The 21548-nt window shown below is 44.9% G+C and overlaps 1 protein-coding gene across 2 annotated transcripts; it reads right to left on the reverse strand.

The window, feature by feature from the left end:
- Nucleotides 1-526: 526 nt before the first annotated feature.
- Nucleotides 527-15884, reverse strand: LOC113407543 (antithrombin-III-like). Of its 2 annotated transcripts, XM_026656172.1 has the most exons (7): nucleotides 15710-15884; nucleotides 9978-10356; nucleotides 7047-7262; nucleotides 6554-6691; nucleotides 5068-5461; nucleotides 4451-4515; nucleotides 527-769 (listed from the first exon to the last, which is right to left on the reverse strand). In XM_026656172.1, exons 2-7 carry the CDS (start codon nucleotides 10350-10352, stop codon nucleotides 596-598), a joined length of 1362 nt encoding a protein of 453 aa, XP_026511957.1. In that variant the 5' UTR covers nucleotides 10353-10356; nucleotides 15710-15884; the 3' UTR covers nucleotides 527-595. The 2 variants fall into 2 exon arrangements, with proteins under 2 accessions (XP_026511957.1, XP_026511958.1); XM_026656173.2 differs by lacking the exon at nucleotides 4451-4515 and having other exon boundaries at nucleotides 677-769.
- Nucleotides 15885-21548: the final 5664 nt, after the last annotated feature.

The following is a 21548-nucleotide window of genomic DNA, read 5'->3' on the forward strand; positions in this document are numbered from 1 at the left end:
CTCTATGAGTGAGTGGGAAGATTCGCCACACCCCAGCAGGAAGTTTGATGTGCCCATCAACTAGGATAAGAGTGGGCTGGGGAGAAACACCCATTTATTAAAGATTGAGGGCTCTACGGGACCAGCCTGCTCCTCTCTCATGTACTGAAAGGTTTATAACAAGGAGGAAACTGGCCATTCATATTTTAGCTTGCTGGATTTTTTTTTTAAATGGAAGATGTGATCAGAGTTACAGTTGAGGCCCGAATGAGGACAACGATACACAACAAATCTTGGTGCAAAATACTGGGAGAATCCAGCCTCCTTTTAATGCAGAATGGGACTTCTTCTGGTGATGAGAGCACATCACCCTCTCTTGTCTGACAGTGACAGCAAGGGGGTAAACAGCTTAATAGGTTACAGTCCCTAAGTAAGGGTTGTGTCAAATAACAGGACAGCTGCCCTGAGAGAAAGTTGGGCCTTCCCAGGAGGCCCTCAAAACTGCTGACCAGCAATACTGCAGAAAATGCTGCATCGGAGACAGACATGGGGAAAATGATATTTTATTGACTGGATACCCATGTGGACGGAGAGGCTGGGACCTGGCCACGGCTCCTTAAGGGCAGGGATTGGATATTCGGCCCATGAAGATGATGGTGTTGATGGCAACTTCCCGGATGAGCAGCAGGAAGGGCCTGTTAGCATTGAAGATCATTTTGTTCATGGGAAACGAACGCCCCGAGATCATAACTACGGTAGAAGCTGCTGCCTCACTGCCTTCCTCATTCACCTGCCAATCAGACGGAAGATGGGATTAACATACAGTCCTCATGTACATAGGGCAGATGTGCATGCTGCAGCCCCCCCCCTTACTTCCAAGTTGGCTGGGAGTGCATGAGAGAAAAGTCACAGTCACATGGCTGTGAAATGCTCACTCCCTCTGTGCAGAGCTCCCAGGTCCTGCCGGCTGCAGGTGGTACACCAGGCTTCTCCACATGCTACCACAGAGCACCCACCCCCTCTGCTAACTGAGGATTTTCAAGGAACGGTTTTAAAAGGTTTTCCCCCATTGTTTTATGGCTCTGAAGCACACAGAAGAATACACAAGCATCATCTTATGTGATAAAGTCATGAGACAGTCCTTTACATCTCGTTAACACTCGATGCATCCGGACCTAAGAGGCCAGATTTTCAAACTCATCCGCTTCCAAACTCTGATGTGGATGTGTAACCCCATGATTTCCAGCACATGTGTAAGTATGTTCCTGTGGAAATCGGAAGGGCCTATGCATGCCTGAAAAACAGGCCCACAAACCACCTGTGCTATTCTGATCAATACACTGACAATCCTGAATCAACAGGGGGAGGAGGGACTAATGCCCAGACTCTCAAAGGTTCTTGGGCGCCCGACTCCTACTGGTTTCGGTGGGAGTTCAGTGCCTAGATACTTTTGAGGACCTGGGCCTAGCTGATTTAGGAGAATCTAGAGATGGAGAAAGATGAATCTAAGTTCTAAATCTGCAACATTAGCTGCGGAAGCAAGACCAGCATAATTTTAAAGAATCCTTATTGAGGTTGCAGGAACAAACTGTCCCGATGTGTAGAAAGAATAGTAAATATGGCAGGCGACCAGCTTGGCTTAACAGTGAAATCCTTGCTGATCTTAAACACGAAAAAGAAGCTTACAAGAAGTGGAAGATTGGACAAATGACCAGGGAGAAGTATAAAAATATTGCTCAGGCATGCAGGAGTGAAATCAGGAAGGCCAAATCACACTTGCAGTTGCAGCTAGCAAGAGATGTTAAGAGTAACAAAAGAAGTGTTTCTTCAGGTATGTTAGCAACAAGAAGAAGTGTGGTCCCCTTACTGAATGAGGGAGACAACCTAGTGACAGAGGATGTGGAAAAAGCTAATGTACTCAATGCTTTTTTTGCCTCTGTCTTCACGAACAAGGTCAGCTCCCAGACTGCTGCACTGGGCAGCACAACATGGGGAGGAGGTGACAAGCCCTCTGTGGAAAAAGAAGTGGTTAAGGACTATTTAGAAAAGCTGGACGAGAACAAGTCCGTGGGACCGGATGCACTGCATCCAAGGGTGCTAAAGGAGTTGGCGGATGTGATTGAAGAGCCATTGGCCATTATCTTTGAAAACTCATGGCGATCGGGGGAGGTCCCGGATGACTAGAAAAAGGCTAATGTAGTGCCCATCTTTAAAAAAGGGAAGAAGGAGGATCCAGGGAACTACAGGCCAGTTGGCCTCACCTCAGTCCCTGGAAAAATCATGGAGCAGGTCCTCAAGCACTTAGGGCTGGTCCACACTGGGGCGGGGGATCGATATAGGAAACGCAACTTCAGCTACGAGAATAGCGTAGCTGAAGTCGACGTTTCCTATATCGAACTAAAAGTACTTACTTCGGGTCCACGCGGCGCAGGCAGGCTCCCCCGTCGACAGCGCTTCCTCCTCTCGGCGAGCAGGAGTTCCGCAGTCGACGGGGGAGCGCTTCTGGGATCGATCTATCGCGTCCAGATGAGACGCGATAAATCGATCCCAGAAGATCGATCTCTACCCGCCGAATTAGGCGAGTAGTGTGGACCAGCCCTTAGAGGAGAGGAAAGTGATCAGGAACAGTCAGCATGGATTCACCAAGGGCAAGTCATGCCTGACTAACCTAATTGCCTTCTATGATGAGATAACTGGCTCTGTGGATGAGGGGAAAGCAGTAGACGTGTTATTCCTTGACTTTAGCAAAGCTTTTGATACGGCCTCCCACAGTATTCTTGCCAGCAAGTTAAAGAAGTATGAGCTGGATGAATGGACTATAAGATGGATAGAAAGCTGGCTAGATCATCGGGCTCAACAGGTAGTGATCAACGGCTCCATGTCTAGTTGGCAGCCGGTATCAAGCCGAGTGCTCCAAGGGTCAGTCCTGGGGCCGTTTTTGTTCAATATCTTCATTAATGATCTGGAGGATGGCGAGCACTGCACCCTCAGCAAGTTTGCAGATGACGCTAAACTGGGAGGATTGGTAGATACGCTGGAGGATAGGGATAGGATACAGAGGAACCTAGATAAATTAGAGGATTGGGACAAAAGAAATCTGATGAGGTTCAACAAGGACAAGTGCAGAGTCCTGCACTTAGGATGGAAGAATCCCATGCACTGTTACAGACTAGGGAACGAGTGGCTAGGCAGCAGTTCTGCAGAAAAGGACCTAGGGGTTACAGTGGATGAGAAGCTAGATATGAGTCAACAGTGTGCCCTTGTTGCCAAGAAAGCAAACGGCATTTTGGGCTGTATAAGTAGGGGCATTGCCAGCAGATTGAGGGACGTGATCATATTCCCCTCTATTCGGCTTTGGTGAGGCCTCATCTGGAGTACTGTGTCCAGTTTTGGGTCCCACACTACAAGAAGGATGTGGAAAAATTGGAAAGAGTCCAGCGGAGGGCAACAAAAATGATTAGGGGGCTGGAGCACATGACTTATGAGGAGAGGCTAAGGGAACTGGGATTGTTTAGTCTGCAGAAGAGAAGAATGAGGGGGGATTTGATAGCTGCTTTCAACTACCTGAAAGGGGGTTCCAAAGAGGATAGATCTAGACTGTTCTCAGTGGTACCAGATGACAGAACGAGGAGTAATGGTCTCAAGTTGCAGTGGGGGAGGTTTACGTTGGATATTAAGAAAAACTTTTTCACTAGGAGAGTGGTGATGCACTGGAATGGGTTACCTAGGGAGGTGGTGGAATCTCCTTCCTTAGAGGTTTTTAAGGTCAGGCTTGACGAAGCCCTGGCTGAGATGATTTAGTTGGGGATTGGGTCCTGCTTTGAGCAGGGGATTGGACTAGATGACCTCCTGAGGTCCCTTCCAACCCATGATATTCTATGATTCTATGATCACAAACACTGGCTATTGAAATGTTTTAAAGCAAGTTTTATGGTTAAGTAAAAGGATATTTGTTGTCTCATAACTTTCCAGGACAAACAACTTTAATATTAAAGCAGCAGATCAGAACCGTCTAACTAAAATAATGACATTGAATTTGTTGCCCTGCCAAAACCCTGGATTCCCCCCACCCGCACCCCCATTCTTTGGCAGCCAGCCTTACAGGGTATTTCTTGTATAGGCCCAACAATGCTATAGGGGTCTGATCCAAAGCCCTCTGAAGTCAATGGGAAGACTTGACTTCAACAAGCTCTGGCTCAGGCCCTAGGTTCTTTATAGACTCCAAACCACATGTTCTACTTTGTGCTGTTGGGCTTTGGAATTCAATTGTTGGTGGTTTTGGTGCCATATCTTCCCCTGCCACAGACTGGAACCCAGAAGAGTCACAGGCTTAGATCGGAGATGAGTGGCACAATTTTAAGTTTATCAGAGGGGAGAGGAGGGAAGGGAAAGGTTTTTGCTGTTAAAAAGACTAAATAAAAAGTTACATTAAAAGAAAAACTACAGGAGAGCACTGGAAAGCAAGGCTTACCTCAAGGAAGGCTTTGTGGAAAGCATCAGACACATACAGGTCTGTACGGCCCTCTGCAACTATACCTAAAAAAACCCCAACAAGCCATAAACAGACAGGGAAATTCAAGAACAGATTTTTGAGAAGACCACTCTGAGCACCAAAGCATTTTGATCTCACACCAGAGGAAGTTTGAGGCAGACAATCAACACTGATGGGGAAAGGGCAAATTAAATGAGGACAAGGGTCAAGCTAAAGATCCAAATTCTGCCCTGCTGCCGTTGTATTGGGCCCACAGTGACATCAGGGGAAATCCTAAGTGTTGGTATCTAAGGGTAGATTTGGGCCCTTAGCACTGAACAATTTGCAGGCAAGTTTAGTGCTGGTGGGAGATGCCAGTCTGACAACCCTTTCTCTGTAGATTCAACCCTGACCCACACAGGCCACCCCTAGGATCAGAGGGGACTTTTCCCCAGTGGTGACAGTGGATTTTGTGATCAGGACACTTGTGCACTGCTCAATGGAGAAGCCACTACAATTCTAGCACTGCTTTCAAATACTTGGCGCCCCTCCACACAGTGCTGCTTCATTTAATTTCCCTCCCCCCACTCTCACAGGGGGAACCTGCCAGGACTGACCTGGCAGCTTGGCATGTTCAGGGCTGAAGAGATCCACCAGCCCCATGTGCTGCAGCTTCTCCTTCAGACTGAAGTTGTCTTCGATGCGGAAGCGGGGGAGGTAGACAGAGAGCGAGATCTCCTTCATAGAGCCCAGCCAGCTCTGCAGCCGCTCTGGGGTCAGGTCCCGCTCTACTTCTCCAAGAGATGTGCCCTTGGTGGGCAGGATGAGAACCATGGTGATGTCATCCCCTTTGTACGGTAGCTCCACTACCTGCACGTGGTCGCTGGGGACGGAGACGTGACGGAACTTGTTCTCCTGATACATCATGGGGGTGGTACAGATTTGGCCGTCGCTTCTATAGAACTTATCCCTTTTTGTGTTCTGAGCAGGGAACTCTGATTTCCAGTGCCCCTGGGGGACCATAAAGACAATCAGTAATCAGCCACAGATCAGAGAATCCCAGCCCCACGCCCAGCGCACGCTGAGCCACGGGGGGATGAGTGCATTGCTCTCCCCTCTTTAAAAAGGGAGGCTCTCCGGACCATGCTTGGCTTCCCATTTGTTACTAGCAGCACCTCCCATTGTCCATGCTAGTGATGGGAAGGACTAGAGGCAATTTTGGCTGTTACAAAACTTCAACAAGGATTCCATTTTTCAGGAGCAAACTGAGATCAAGGTCCCATTGAACCTGAATCCCCCAAAGTTTTGAGAGAGAAGGAGCTGGCTCACCACTGTTGTGGTGAATAGTGCTTTGCATTTCTGTAGTGAACAATGAGGTTAGCCTCACAACCTCCCCCCCACCCACAGTGGGGAGGAGGCTACGGATAGGGAAACAGACACGGAGAGGCTAAGTGACTTAGCTGATACCACATAGCAGCTCAGTGGCAGAGCTGGTTAGGGAACGGACAACTCCCATAACCCAGAAGGATGCTCTTCGGCCCCCACACTATCTCCCTGAAACGGAATTGATGTACAGAACTCACTGGCTTGTCCCCAGTTGTGCTGATTGTTGACTGTCCATCTCACCACAGCTTGGGCAATGAAATCAGAGCTGTCAGATGTACTTTCTGGGCTGTAGAATTTGGAGCTAGATTCAAATTTCAGACCCTTGCCATATCTTAGGGGTGTTTGGATCTGGGATTTTGGCACAACCCAAACAGGTGCCCGGCACGGAATTCTGATCTGGATTCCAGACCTCTCCCCGCAACACAAAGATCAGGGATGGGAAGATCCAGGTTTTTGGTTTGGTTTGCACCCCTCTCTACCTTATAGTGAGCTTCACTTTTCAGTTCTCTGTCCCAATGTTGGTGTGTTTGGGTTTTCACTGCTGTCCCCTGAGTCATCACAGCTGACAGGTCTGAGCCAGCATCTCTGTTTCTTAAAGCTTCAGTGTGTCTGGGCTAGGAGAATGATCTACTGACTTCTCATCACCCCACCCAAAGCATGGCTATAGACCTCCGCTCTCCCCAGGGGAGCAGATTTCCCTAGGGTTGTTTCCTGTACCTTAAAGTAAATGGTGTTGACCAGCACCAGGACAGTGAGGTCATCAATGCCTCCCTCAGGGATCACGTCAGTAATGCGCTTCTCGGTTTTATTAGCGATCCACTCGTTAATTAGAGTCCTGGACTGCTCCGGGTTTTCCTGGAGGAATAGACCCAAAACAATAAGTTACATGGGGATTTTAACACCCCATTGTCTCTCCGTAGGAGGCAGCCATCAACAAGTGGAGGGACATGTTCCCAGTGCAGACCGTGTGTTCTGAGCACCATGCTGCAGTACTCAAGTGAGAAGCTTGTAAATGGATGAACCAGAATCTGAGCTTAAAGCAGGTTCGGTCAGTAGCAAAACTGTGCTGCATTCAAGCACACAAGTCATACGCAGCCCCTTGCCCCTGGTTCACAGCACCCACTAGGCCACTCAAGCGAGGTAAGGGAGAGAATTTATCAACAGCACAAGGATTTGGAAAGGGATAGAAACCAAAGTCCTTCGGACTCACTTTGAAGTTCAAGGGCCAGAGTTTGGCTCCGTAAACCACCTCACTGATGTTCTGGTAGGTCTCGTTGAAGGTCAGAGATTTCTCCCCAAAGAGACGATTGGCCGACACCAGCTCCGAGGATTTGTTGGCCTTCTTATAAAGTCGGCAATTCAGCTTGGCGAAGAAGAAGTGGATCTGATCAGATGTCTTCTCTGAAATGGTGTCAAACCGGAAAACCTAGGGAACCAAAGGAGAGAGAAGGAATCACAGACATGGCTCCCCATTTCCTGTAGCCACAGCAGAGGGGACAGGCTGATAACTGTTCAATAACTCCACAGACACAGGGACACTGGACCACTCACTCCGGACGTGGAGAGAGCTCTTGGTTTGTTTGGGTTTAGTCACATGGAAACAGAGATAGGCCTGATCCAACCCCCTGGATAGGGTCTAGAGATTTGTGGAGTTTAGACACATCCACAAACTTTTCAGCTGAGCCCCCGTCTCTCTCTGCAAGAAAGCTGGGTGCAGCTGTGCAGAAACAAGGCTTTGAACTGTCCAGAATACAAACACCGTTTAACAAAGAAAATCATACGGCTGCTCCTCTCTCTCCTCCCCTTCAAAGCACAGATGTCTCCTCTCCCACGCTCAGACTATACCCTGCCCATCCCCCTCCCCAATTGCCCCTTTTGCCTGATCCCTTCTTTTAAGCCTCTACCTTACACCAAGAATGGCTTCACAATTCTCATTCACCAACCGTCCTCCCTCTTTCCTTTCAGGAAGCGAATGGAGTCCTTATGGCTGCTGCACGTGGAATCAGGAGGCCTGGATTCTTTTAAATCCTGGGCACTAGTCTGGGAAACTGGGAGACCCAGTTTCAGTTCCCAGCTCTGCTGCAGGATTTCTGCGTGACTTTGGGCAAGTCACTAAGGGTTTGTCTACCCAGGAAATGTTTCTAGTTATACCACCAGTATAGTCACACCACTGCAATCATAACAGTGTAACTATCCATGTGGACTTGCTTATTCAGGAATAAGAGTCCACCTGGGGTGTTACACCAGTGTAATGATAGTGGTTTAAATTCCTATTTACACTAACATAACTTTCCCAGGCAAAGCCCTAGCCTCCCTGGGCCTCAGTGCCCCTTCTGAAACTTCCCTACCTCACAGGGGTGTTGGGAGGATAAATACATTAAAGATTGGGAAGTGCTCGGATAGGACAATAATGGGGGTGCATCTAGGTACCTTAGACAAATGACTCCACTACAGAGGAAACCGATGTCAGCCGAAGAACCAGCACATCTGGCTCACAGTCCTGTGCCCAAAGCACACCTCTCACTTGGTTAGTCAAAGTGGAGCAGTACAAGCAAAATGAACAGAGCTAGAATCCCAATTATAATTGAGGGCTCAAACAATCTGCCATTCGGGTAATGGGTGGATCTTGTTTCTGGAACTGCCGCTTTACTACAGCCCATGCAATCATTTACTCATGAGGCAGGAGCACTTACCTTGCTGCAGTAACTTCTGCTTAGAGATCTAATGCCAAATACAAATGGGCACAAGCCATTTATATTCTCAGCTGCACCCCCCTCTATTGGCTTCTATCCCATGGAGTTTTCACACACCCTATGGAGGAGCCCTCTGAAAACTAACACTGCCATGGTCCCAGTAGGAAACTGGAGACCCTGAAAGTCACAAGTTACAGCCTAGTGACACATGCCTAAAGTGCCCTTTGCTGGCTATTGTGAGAACCAGAAAACCCTGCTCCTCACTTTGACTGCTCTCTGTGGCAGCTTTATTTTCAGTCTTTCCAAAGAGACGCTCATGCTACTGGAAGCTTGTTTCACTCAGGCCACCCGAGAGTCACCACCCGGCAACAACTGGGTGTGGATCCGGAGAATGCCCTTGAGCTGGCTCCAGGGAGATGCCTCAGGCACCTTTTCATTGATTCATATTTTTGCTAGTGGGATCTCTAGCAAAGCGAAGACACTGAGCCTGTCTTCCAAGTCTATTGTGAATGGTGCTAGCTTAGCTGTGCACCGTTGGAAGCAGTTGCGCATGTGAGCTCACAAGGGGCTGCATCCATCCACATTAGCATCAATGGGACTTATGCCATTGACTTCAATGGGAGCTGGATCAGCCTGAGGTTCATTAGAAGCACACTGGTGGGACCACTCAGTGGTTAGCACCATAGATTTCCCTAGGGCAGGCACAGGCTGATAACTGCACTGAGGGTCTCCTAAGTGCCTTGAGATCAGTAAGGGACTCGGCTTCCTGGATATTGGGTGATGTTGTGAATTTATTTTGTTTGAACACAGAAGTCAGTCTGTGGTCTCCACCCCATCCCTTATTCATTCCAGGAGATAGCCTTTGTCCGGCAGCATTTCCATGGAGCGATATGAGAGTTATTTTCCCTTGTCTGGATAGGGGCATCCAGAGTTTGGGCTGCTGTAGGAAGAGGGAGGAGCTCTAACACTAACCCCATGCCCAGGTCTCATTAGGTTTCCCTCAGTTTTCAGCACAAGAATGATCTATCCCTGCGTGTCTAACATAGCCTAGCTACACATTGTCAGGTCCACTAGGAGCCAAGCATTTGCCTTCTCCTCCATGCCCCTTGAAGAGTTTCTCGCTCCTCCATATGGAGTCAATAGGCCCGAACCCAGCGTGCATCAGAAGAATTTACTCCAACCACTGGAGCTAGAGGAGTTGGGATTCCCAACAGACCAGAGGAAAGCCAGCCTGGAGCTTCCTGCAGTGCTCTCCACGAGGACAAGTGTCCTGACAAGGGGCTTGTTTAGCCAAAAGGTCGGTCTCTCTAAGCAGGGAAATGTCCTGAGTGGAGGAGCCCGAGAGAGCTTTATCACCGACAAACAGCTGGCAGCCAGCCTTTAGTAACCTTGCTCTAACCTCAGTTGTTAGGATAGCAACTTGAAGAGGCTGAGATGGTGCCACTCACCTCCATGAGCTGCTGGAGGGTGTTACCGCAAGCACCGAGTTTGGTCATCGCAAAGGCCGTGGAGATGCTGAGGGGTGACATGAAGATGTTTTCATTGTCATTCTTGGAGTCTGCCAGGTATTTGTAGAATTCCGTGGCGAAGTGGGTGTTGGCCTTTGATAACTCCCAGACACGGGGATTAGTAGATTCTGGAATCTTCTCCTTCACTTGCTCCAACCCTAGCCCCTCACTCTCCTTCTTCTCAGGGTTACGGTAAATGCACATGGGATTCAGTGGGATATCCCTTGGCTTTGCAGTGCAGATATCTTCCACAGGGTGGTACTGAGGAGCTACTGTACCCCAGAGGCTGATGATCAACCACATGAATAGATGCATCCTCCTGAAACCAGCAAGAGAAGTTACAATCCAGCTGCAAGCCTTGCATGAGCCATCCCTCCAAATGGACTCATGGACATAACAGCCACTGTATCCATCTCCTCTCCAAACTCACTAGTCCCATTGTAAACTTCATATGGAAATCGTTCCATGCCTCAGGGCTGTCAATTAATCACAGTTAATTCACACAATTAACTCAAAACAATTAATCATGATTTAAAAAATTAATTAGCGTTTTAATAGCATGGTTAGACAATAGAATACCAATTGAAATGTATTAAATATTTGTGGATGTTGTTCTACATTTTCAAATATATTGTATTCTGTGTTGTAATTGAAATCAAAGTGTACAGTGCTCACTTTATCTTTTTTATTACAAATATTTGCACTCTAAAAATGATAAAAGAAACAGTATTGTTCAATTCACCTCATTAAAATATGTAGTGCAATCTCTATCATGAAAGTGCAACTTACAAAGGTAGATTTTTTTTTTTTTGGTTACATAGCTGCATTCAAAAACAAAAGTATGTAAAACTTTAGAGCCTACAAGTCCACTCAGTCCTACTTCTTGTTCAGCTAATCGCTAAGACAAACAAGTTTGTTTACATTTATGGGAGATAATTGCTGTCCCCTTTTTATTTACAATGTCACCTGAAAGTGAGAATAGGCATTCACATGGCACTTTTGTACCTGGCATTGCAAGGTATTTACATGCCAGATATGCTAAACATTTATATGCCTCTTCATGCTTTGGCCACCATTCTAGAGGACATGCTTCTACGCTGATGACTCTCGTTAAAAAAATAATGCATTATTAAATTTATGACTTAACTCCTTGGGGGAGAATTGTATGTTTCCTGCTGTTTTACACACATTCTGCAATACATTTCATGTTATAGCAGTCTCAGATGATGACCCAGCAGATGCTGTTCATTTTAAGAACAATTTCACTGCAGATTTGACAAAAATGCAAAGAAGGTACCAATCTGAAATTTCTAAAGATAGCTACAGCATTCAACCCAAGGTTTAAGAATCTGAAGTGCCTTCCAAAATCTGAGAGGGACGAGGTGTGGAGAATGCTTTCAGAAGTGTTAAAAGCACAACACACTGATGTGGAAACGACAGAACCCGAACCACCAAAAAGGAAAAAATCAACCTTCTGCTGGTGGCATCTAACTCAGATGATGTAAATGACCATGCGTCGGTCCTTGCTGCTTTGGATCATTATCGAGCAGAACCCGTCACCAGTATGGATTCATGTCCTCTGGAAGGGTGGTTGAAGCATGAAGGAACATATGAATCTTTAGCGTATTTGGCACATAAATATCTTGCGACACCAGCTACAACAGTGCCATATGAATGCCTGTTCTCACTTTCAGATGACATTGTAAACAAGAAGTGGGCAGCATTATCTCTTGCAAATGTAAACAAACTGTTTGTCTGAGCAATTGCCTGTACAAGTAGGAGGACTGAGTGGACTTTCTAGGCTCTAAAATTTTACATCGTTTTATTTTTGAATGAAGTTATTTTTTGTACAGAATTCTACATTCGTAAGTTCAACTCATGATAAAGAGATTGCACTACGGTACTTGTATTAGGTGAATTGAAAAATACTATTTCTTTTGTTTTTTACAATGCAAATATTTGTCATTAAAAATAAATATAAAGTGAGCACTGTACACTTGTATTCTGTGTTGTAATTGAAATCAAAATATTTGAAAAATATAGAAAATATTTAAATAAATGGTATTCTATTACACCTCTACCTCGATATAACGCTGTCCTCGGGAGCCAAAAAAAAAAAATCTTACCACGTTATAGGTGAAATCCACCAGAGTGCGCAGCCCCGCCCCCCTGGATCACTGCTTTACCGCGTTATATCCGAATTCGTGTTATATCGAGGTAGAGGTGTATTAACAGCGCAATTAATCGCGATTAGTTTTTTTAATCGCTTGACAGCTCTGTTCTAAACATTTTCCTAGTCCTTAGCAGGAGAGGAGCTCCATGCTCAGTCCCAGCTCTACTTTATGTTATTGAAAGTTACTAACATGGGAAATACCAAGTCAGAAGAGTGAGGGGACAGTAAAATGGTCTTTTAAAGTGGCAGTCCTACAAGGTGCTAAGCGGAGGTGCCCGTCCAGTGCCGACTGCTGTGTGAGGATCTCAATGCACTTTACATTCATTAACAGTCACTGTGCCCCTGCAAGTTATGTCAGTATTACTGATCGGGAAATCAGGCCAAGCAGAAAAGGGGTCATCAGGCACAGGTTAGCCAAATAACTATCACTGACTGATGGTCACACCTCTGCTTGTACAGGAATTATAAATCCCACCACCTCTTATGTTGCTGTGTTCAGCAGTAGCATAGCACCCCAGCCTAGTGTAGGCACAGTGGAACGTGCAGTGTTTAGTACACCTGTTTGTGTACTTCCATCACTATGGTTTCTACATGCATTTTTACATGGCTTAACATTGGGTCTGATCAGATATCCTATGCACTGCAGCATACAGACCACACTTCTGTCTAGCTTGAAAGACAAGGAATGGAGACTTGGCTACTCGCCCAGGACTCAGTACTCCATGGAGAGCCTTTGCAAAAAGATGGGTCTATCTTAGGTTTTTCCCATAGTGCCCATCACCACAGTAACCCAGCATGGCATACTTTATGGCTAGGTGCAAGCGGAGGTGCATTTATCTAGAGTGATTCCAGAGATACAGTTCCACTACCAGTGTGGCCTCTGGTAGTACAATTTTGACTCAAAGGCATTTAGATAGAATGGTATTGGGAAGGAAGGGTGGCTTTGTGGTTAACACAGTGGCCTATGACACAGAAGATCTGGGTTCCATTCCTGGCTCTATCACAAACACACTGAGTGACCTTGTGCAAAAATCACTTAAGCTGCGCCTCACTTCCTCATCTAGAATGGAGATGATAATCCTTCCTCTCATTTTTTGCGGTCTTTTCTCTTTAGATTGCAAGCTCCCCAGGGCAGAAACGGCCTTATTAGGTGTCTGCAGAATGGCTAGCACAATGATCTTGCTTGAGGGTGGTAGCCACTTTTATTATTTACATAATAATTAACAATGCCGTGGTGACAAGTGCTACAGAGATACCGAGAAACAGAATGAAGAGCTGCAGGCGAATAGCAAGGAAAGCTACCTGCAGCGCTAGCTTCTGAACATTTCATTCTCATTGGGAGCAATGAGCAAGGGGTCAAGGCAAGATTGAGATCTGCACCCAAGGATCTCTGCTGTGTACGTGGACAGCCAGAACTGCTATTGCTTTCCTCACTTTTAGCCTACCATTTTCGCTGGAGGAGGTTTTTCTGAGTATTAGAACTGCTCCACCAATAGTCTATAAGTGACGGATTTTGCATCATATCTCCCATTTCAGGACACTGGGAAGAGCAGCAGCAAGCTGCAGGCCTCAACTCAGCTCTCAGTCAACTGCAAGGACAGGGTTATTTACAGGCACAGACATGCTGTCTCTGATAGCCTAATGTCCGAATTTTCAAAGCTAAAAGCCCTGATAAAGTCACGTGCCTTAGTGCCTATCATCATAGTGTCTACGCATTGCTTTTTCCATAACGAGGCTAAAGCTCAGATACATTCTTCAGGAGTCAAAAAAGCTAATAGAATGTTGGGAATCATTAAGAAAGGGATAGATAATACAGAAAATATCATGTTGCCTCTATATAAATCCATGGTACGCCCACATCTTGAATACTGCATACAGATGTGGTCAGCCCATCTCAAAAAAGGGCAACAAAAATTATTAGAGGTATGGAATGGCTTCCGTATGAGGAGAGATTAATAAGACTGGGACTTTTCAGCTTGGAAAAGAGACGAGTAAGGGGGGATACGATAGAGGACTATAAAATCATGACGGGTGTGGAAAAAGTGAATAAGGAAGTGTTATTTACTCCTTCTCATAACACAAGAACTAGGGGTCACCAAATGAAATTAACAGGCAGGAGATTTAAAACAAACAAAAGGAAGTATTTCTTCACACAACGCACAGTCAACCTGTGGAACTCTTTGCCAGAGGATGGTGTGAAGGCCAAGACTAACAGTTCAAATAAGAACTAGGTAAGTTCATGGAAGATCGGTCCATCAACAGCTATTAGCCAGGAAGGGCAGGGATGGTGTCCCTAGTCTCTGTTTGCCAGAAGCTGGGAATGGATCACTTGATGATTATCTGTTCTGTTAATTCCCTCTGGGGCACCTGGCATTGGCCGTTGTTGGAAGACAGGATACTGGGCTAGATGGACCTTTGGTCTGACCCAGTATCATAAGAACAGAAGGCCAGTGAATTCCACATACGTGGGGCCACCCCTGGCAATACAAACGTTATTGAAAGATGCTCAGATATCACTGCAAAAAGCATGGATGCAAACCTAAATAGAGCAGAGAAGATTGGCTGGTCCTGCCTTATTCCACGAGAGAATTGAAAGTGGTCATGTTTTAAACACAGATGGTGGAATTCTAGTCTGACTGCAGTCAATGGCAAAACTCCCATAGGTAAGATTTTTTTTGTTTGTTTTTTTTGCACGCCCTTCTATCCTAATGTTGGAGAGGCAGGGTCAGGTAGAGAATTGCTTAATCAGCTCAAAATTGCAAGGCTCCAAGCAGTCTCTTGCATTGATCATGGGAAGTTCAGGAGTCAACACCCAGAACGCACTTTAGAAACAACCTCCTCCTCCCCCACCAGAGTCAGGGTCCACATATCCCAGTAATTTTCCATTCCAGTACCTTTGCTCAACAACGTTGTCTTCTGACAAAGGGCAGCATTCACTAGTGTTACAAACTTATGGATAATTCTCTAACAAACATGCCAGAGGTGTGCTCCCTCCACACTATGCTAGAAGTAGTGCTAAGAAATCAGTCACTATTATTTGCTCAGAGTGCTTGAAAGCCTAACAAATATTAAGGAGCTTAACCTTTGTGGAATTGCTCCCATCAGAGTGCGTGCGTGCAAAATTCCCAGGCAAAGTAGGTGCCCCACTGAGGTCCCCAACCTGAGGCAAATAGCATTTTAGAGAGACGAGTGAGAGAAAGCCAGGACTTTCCAAGCCTCCTTGAAACAACTGCTCCCCACTTTACAGTTTAAGAAGTGAAGGGTTTGCGGGCATTCTAGTGAGCAGCAAGTGGCGTAACCAGGATTTCTAGGAAACCTAGACAGAACTCTACAAATACCGCCCCTCAGCACTAGTCAGGGATCCCCGACAGACAAGCAGTCCAGCGGTGGCTGGAATGTGTAGATTTCTACAAAGTGGGATGAGTCCATGAGAAACCATGTTAATGAACATGAAAATCTCATTGGAAGCTAGCAGGACTGTGGAACCAATTCCTCTTACCTTGTGGTGTCTCAGATTCCTCGCCTACAGGACGTGAGCTGCAACGTACAGTGACAGGCACGCTTGCTTTAGAGCAGGGAAAAATCAGAGACAAAGCTAGTCAATAGTTGCTTCTGCACTGAATTTCTGCACTCCACCAGAGCTCAGTCAAGTCAGGGGAGAAAGGGAGGGAAGAGGTGGGACGTTGAGGTCAAAGGTTGATGACCAACCATGGAAGGTTAAGCAAAGAGTTGAACAAAGCAATGTTTGATCTGAAAAAGGTTTTAAAGTTCAGTTTGATGAGGGAAAGTTTGGTCACCTTCTCCACATAGACTTCAGGGCTCCCCAATTCTGGCTGATAAAACACACAGAAGTTTTCCAGAATTAAAATGATTGTAGATATAGAAACTTAGCTCAGGCCAATTCCTCTCTGCCCCCCTTCCCCCCACTCAACCAAATACAAGTTGGAGAAGATTTGCGTAGTTTACATTCTGCAGCAGTTTGGGCTAAATCACACACTTCTGTTCTTTAGTTTTCCCATTGGTAAGCTGGGGATCATGATCCTTCACCATCTCACAACTGGCACAGATGGGAGCTGGGTGCTGATTTAATTCAACAACTCAGATGCAGTTTGCTCCATAAACATCGTTTGATTTAAAAAAAGCCAATCAGATCGGTTTTATCATGCAATAATCAGTAACATCTTCACAATAGAGGCCACTGCAAGAACACACGCGAAACCCACTACCCTCCAGACACTGCAAGACGCCCAGGATTATGCGTAAAAAATCCAAGTGTTTGTGAAGCACTGTCCTGTTTTCATTTCTGCCAGAGAGCAGGTTTTGGCAGAACCGGACTGTCAGCCAGAGCTGCAATGCAAGTTACTGAATAACACACAGATTAGTCCTTTGAAGGCATTGTTTGAAATGCCTCTCCATGGGAGATGAGCCATAAAGCTATGGTCTTTAGTACAGATAACCTACTAGAAAGAGGGCTCTAAAGGTTTATCAGACTGGTTTTCCAAGGTGCTGAGCACTGACAAATCCTATAAACTTCAATGGGAGTTTGGGGGTTCTCAGCACGACTGGATGGGGAGCAGGGAAGGTGAGGAGAGACAATCAGGTAATTGGTTTACATTCACCAAATATCATTTGTAGGCCTTGTAACTGAGAATACAACTTTCAACATACGCAAAGGCAGGCATTTGTCATGGCCCCCTCCCTTTAATTCATTGGGAATGCGTATTTGCCACCAGGACAAGAAAAGTACATTGGTATTACTGAGGAATTATCAACCTGTCCTGCAGCAAAGGGCTAAGAGCCTGGCCCAATGCATCCTGAAATTCACAAAGATTCCTACTGACGGTAGTGGGTGTTGGAAGGGCACCAATTAGAAAGTTAAGGTTGCAGCAGAATTGTGATTAAAATAAACAAACAAACAAACATCCATGTACATAGGGCAGCTTACATTGGCAGAAGGTAGACTGTAGTGCAGATTTGGGGCCATTTAGCCAAGAGATAAACCTCTCTCTGCTCCAAAAAGTGATTTGATTTTTAAAATGGACAGGTTTTTACAGCATGCAGGGTTGTTGTAGCCATGTCGGTCCCAGGATATTAGAGACACAAAATGAGTCAGGAGCTCTCTTTTAGTGGACCAGCTTCTGTTGGTGAGAGAAGCTTTCGAGCTACACAGAGCTCTTCAGTCACCTTCTCTCTCTAGGCTCTTACAGTGCTTTGTTGGATCATAGTCACTGCAACTGGGGGAGGCTCTAAAGACAGAAGACACATCAAGACTGCATAGGCACTATTCTTGTGTCCGACATGGAAAATGCAGTAAATCAAATATTGCCTGCTTTTTGTCTGGTTCTGTGGAGCAGGCAGTTTTTGTCCTGGTACCATGCTCTGTTGCATTGGATAGGTGTCAGCATCTCAGGTTCCTCAAGTGACAGATGGAACTGGTGGACCCACCCACACTCTCACCTGATGGCTAAGGTTCAGAAGCATCAGCCATAGTGCTGCTAAGGTCTCCCACCTTCAACTCTAGGGGAGAAAAGTCACCATTCACAATAGAGAAAATAAGAGGCTTTGTAGAAGGTCTACCCTAGTACAGCTAGGAAGAGCAGACAGGCCTCCAGTGTGTGTCACTCACCTCGGCAGACTGCCTTTTGAAATATTACAAACCTTTGGATGTGGCCACACTTTTGTGCAATGCACAGAGCACCATGTTGGCCCCACTGACATCGAGGGGAGTGTTGCACATGAAGCAGTGGAGCCACTGGAACGAAGGAAGGAAAGACATTTTGTTCAGCACTGACCTATAGGAACAGCACACAGGGATCCTTACTTATCCAAAATACTAAATAAGTTCAAGAAGTCATTCATGACTCGACTCAAATCTCATGGTCTCCTTTATTATCCTATTTTTTTAAATTTTATTTTCATTTTTTTTTTGTTAAATATACCTCTGCAGGGCACAATCACATACAATCAATACGATTGGTAAATTACACAAGCTCTATCCCAAGCATATATGCACCAATGTTAAAAAGTTATTTTTAAAAAACCAAAACGAAAAAATAAAATAAATTCCACCCAAAAAGGTGATAATGACTGCAGAATGTCTCGGGGAGACCGGTATGAGCCTAAGAAACCACAGAAAACTAGGCTTACAAATAAAAGTATTTCTGTAGAGAAATCCCACAACTGGAAACAGTTAGGTGGCTTCTAAAGTGGGAACGCATGTGGTTGTGTGTGTTCTGTCTCTTAACTGTCACAGTCCTCCCACACACACCTAACACCCACTTCCCCATAGAGTGGAACAAAATGGGGACAGAGCTCTTCACATTACTATCACCGGTTATCAAAAGCAGGAAAAAAAAAAAAAAAATCAAGCTACAGTGTAGCTGATAAGCTGACCTTCAAGGAAAGCTCCTCTTAGCACAGAGGCCGCTTACCTGGCAAGCAGAAGCCACGGGGAACACAGAAATTCCTGACACTAAAAAAGCTAAGAGTCTCACGTTATTGGCTATTTTGTCCACATTGCAGCTGCCTACTTAGGAGAGGCTGCAAAGGAATGGCATAAAAATTACGAACAATGGAGCAGCTATGTTGCTAAGGGGGTTATTTCTCCTCTCCTGACTCAAGCTGTTTTCTGCATGCAGAGAAAGCTTCTGCCACCTCTAATAAAAGCTAGAAAGGAGCTCACTGCATAGGTCCAGTTGTGGGATCTATCCAGTACACAATCTGGTTTGGATGCCAAAGACTTGTGAGTATTATCTGCCACAAATTATTAACAACTTTAATGTTACAGAGAAGCAAATGATTTTTAGTTTATACCATAAACATCAAATACACCACAGGATTTTGTTATTTAGTTACAGATACATATACATATTTCAGTATATCTAATACTTTTTCTTTTCATGGACTGCGTCTCCCTTTGGTTGTACTTTCCCCAAGACAAAACTGTTTTTCTATTTTTAAATTGATACTGCTGTGTTTTCCTTTTGGCCAAAACTTCCAGAACCAGGAGGAACTGGTGAAACTTACATAACTCCAGATCTATTGGGCAAAAGCATCCAGAATCTGGTGGCTGCAGCTGAATGGAAGATGTCTGATTTTCAGAGGTGCTGAGCTCCTACTGGACTTAGAGGTTAACTTTGTGGAAGCTGCAGGGGCTCAGTAGCACTGAAGGTCAGACCACTTATTCAGGTGGCTAAACTGTCAACATCCAAGTTTGGACATTTTGGCCACAGTGTTATAAAGTTCCACCTGCACTGGGAGGCTGTTGAGGAGGAAGTCCAGTGTACACACAGGAAGAGCCAAGTTCTTCACGCACTCCTTCATTAGAAGATTTCAGAGAAAGCTCCACTCTCTCTGCTTATAGTGTTCAGCGTTCCCATGGCATGAAACCGCTCTCACCACTTATACATTTAAATGACATTAATGCTCCTTTCTCCTCCAATTAAGGTCCCATCTACATCACAACAATCAACTGCTTCCAAGGATGAGGCATGATCAGAGACACAGTTAACACCTGGTTTTTACAAAATGTAGAACCTGTGTCAGGAGACTCTGTTGGAATAAGGTCTCCCAGACCAGTTGACTTTTGACATGTAACTGAACTGGCACTTAAGCCTCTTCCCAGTATCTGCCATTTTGTCAGAAAGCAAGTAGTTGATGGTATCAGTATTTAACAATATGGTATCAGTATTTAATTTTTATATTTCATATTAAAGTTATGGTGAGAGCAAATCCGTTTCAATGTCATATGAACAATCTTGGCCATGTACTCACATACCGCAAAGGACACAAAATGTCACTTCTCAGCACCAAGACTGTGTTTAGAAGGTAGCTCAGAAGTGCTGATTAATTTTTAATATAAATTGAGATTACATTTAGCATGACAGGCCTTTCACCAGGTCAATGTCTGAATCACTATGCTGAACAAGACAGGGGAAGCGTTTTAGTATGTTAAAGAGATGTATAAACTTGTGGACAGTAGCATCAATCACTGTCAATACTGCCAATATTAGGAGATGGGGCAGAAAGTGTACATGTTTATAGACAAGTGGAGGAGAAGGAAATCAATATAACGGATGGTTATGGAGGTGAAGTCATGCCAGTTATTCTGCCTGCTCATGTAAACTACTCTATGTACTTCTCCACACTCAAACAGCTTTTGCATGGATTGGTTTTCCATTTGTTAAACAGAGGAGGCTAGCTGGCAGCACTGCTATTCAACGCTCTCATTTTTAGCACTGAATTTCTTGGTTTTTTTTATTAAAGTTCTAGTCAATCTTTGACTGAAGATAGCTTCTTGACAAAGTGCTCCCTCTTCAAAAAGCTGCCCTGAGGGTTGGTACTTATCACTGACCTGTGGCTGTCAGAATATTTTTTAAAAGCTCCACACTTTTGTGAATGGAAACAGCAAGAAGCAGAGGATTTTCTGATGACTTTTACTGTTTAGGTATTCCCCTCTGAATTTCAAAAGCATAATCTGCAAGAGATTTAAGTGACCCCATGGAAAGTAGTTAAAAAAAAGGCTTTACTGTATGTCAAACTCAAAAGCCCAATTCTTTTACTTTGCAGTTCAGTGAGTTTGTCACAGATATTAAATACTTATCAGTAGGCAACAATGTCCTTGCATGAAGTATTTGTACTGTATTTGATTTAAAGCAATGGTATAGCTGGACAGGAGTCTTGTCAGTCTCACTGGACTTCCTTAGAAGTCAGCAAAGATTCACATTTGCAGCAAACTAGTTTTTAGAAATTTTAATTTTAAACCAGCAAAATCCAACAGGTTAATCAGCAATAATGTTTATAAACATGGCTTTTTTAACTATGTAAACTTCTAAGTGCCTTCTCTGCTACCTGTAAATTAGCTGAGAGAGTGCATGGGAGTGGATGAAAGAACAAGTATGAAAGTTAGAAGACTCCAAAATATATTAGGTGCTTAAACACACCCTTTTCAAATTGTGTAACTAGATGAACTGATGCCACCATTTAACATATGTTTAAGGCTTGACAATCATTAACTGTGCAAACTGCTACCAGGAGAATACAGTCAACTCACAAAATTCTACAAAGATTTGACTATCAAAACGGCTATCCTGGGGGAAAAAGGGTGGAAAAAAAAGTAAAGCACAAGTCTTTGGCTCTCCTTTAAAGAAAAACAGCAGTTTACCATGTTTATACAGACCCCCTGCTTGCCTACCAGTAGGGGCAATATCATATTTGTGCATCACTGAGTAATAACACCATTAGAAAAGGCAACTTCACAGAAGTTATTGGCTAAGCGAATTCATTTGAATGCTCTGTTTTGAGGCAGCAAGCTGTCACTGTTGCATGATCAGGGAGGA

The sequence above is a fragment of the Terrapene carolina genome, unplaced genomic scaffold (assembly GCF_002925995.2).
Source record: "Terrapene carolina triunguis isolate 2854851 unplaced genomic scaffold, T_m_triunguis-2.0 Scaffold212, whole genome shotgun sequence".
Classification (NCBI taxonomy): Eukaryota; Metazoa; Chordata; order Testudines; family Emydidae; genus Terrapene; species Terrapene triunguis.

What these genes read in the sequence shown, in the direction of transcription:
- LOC113407543 (XM_026656172.1), bottom strand. Translation starts at nt 10,352, where the DNA reads ATGCATCTATTCATGTGGTTGATCATCAGCCTCTGGGGTACAGTAGCT. An exon ending in CCCTCCAGCAGCTCATGGAG is followed by an intron (nt 7,263 to 9,977) that starts GTGAGTGGCACC and finishes TTGGTTCCCTAG; the next exon opens with GTTTTCCGGTTTGACACCAT. An exon ending in TCAACACCATTTACTTTAAG is followed by an intron (nt 5,462 to 6,553) that starts GTACAGGAAACA and finishes ATGGTCCCCCAG; the next exon opens with GGGCACTGGAAATCAGAGTT.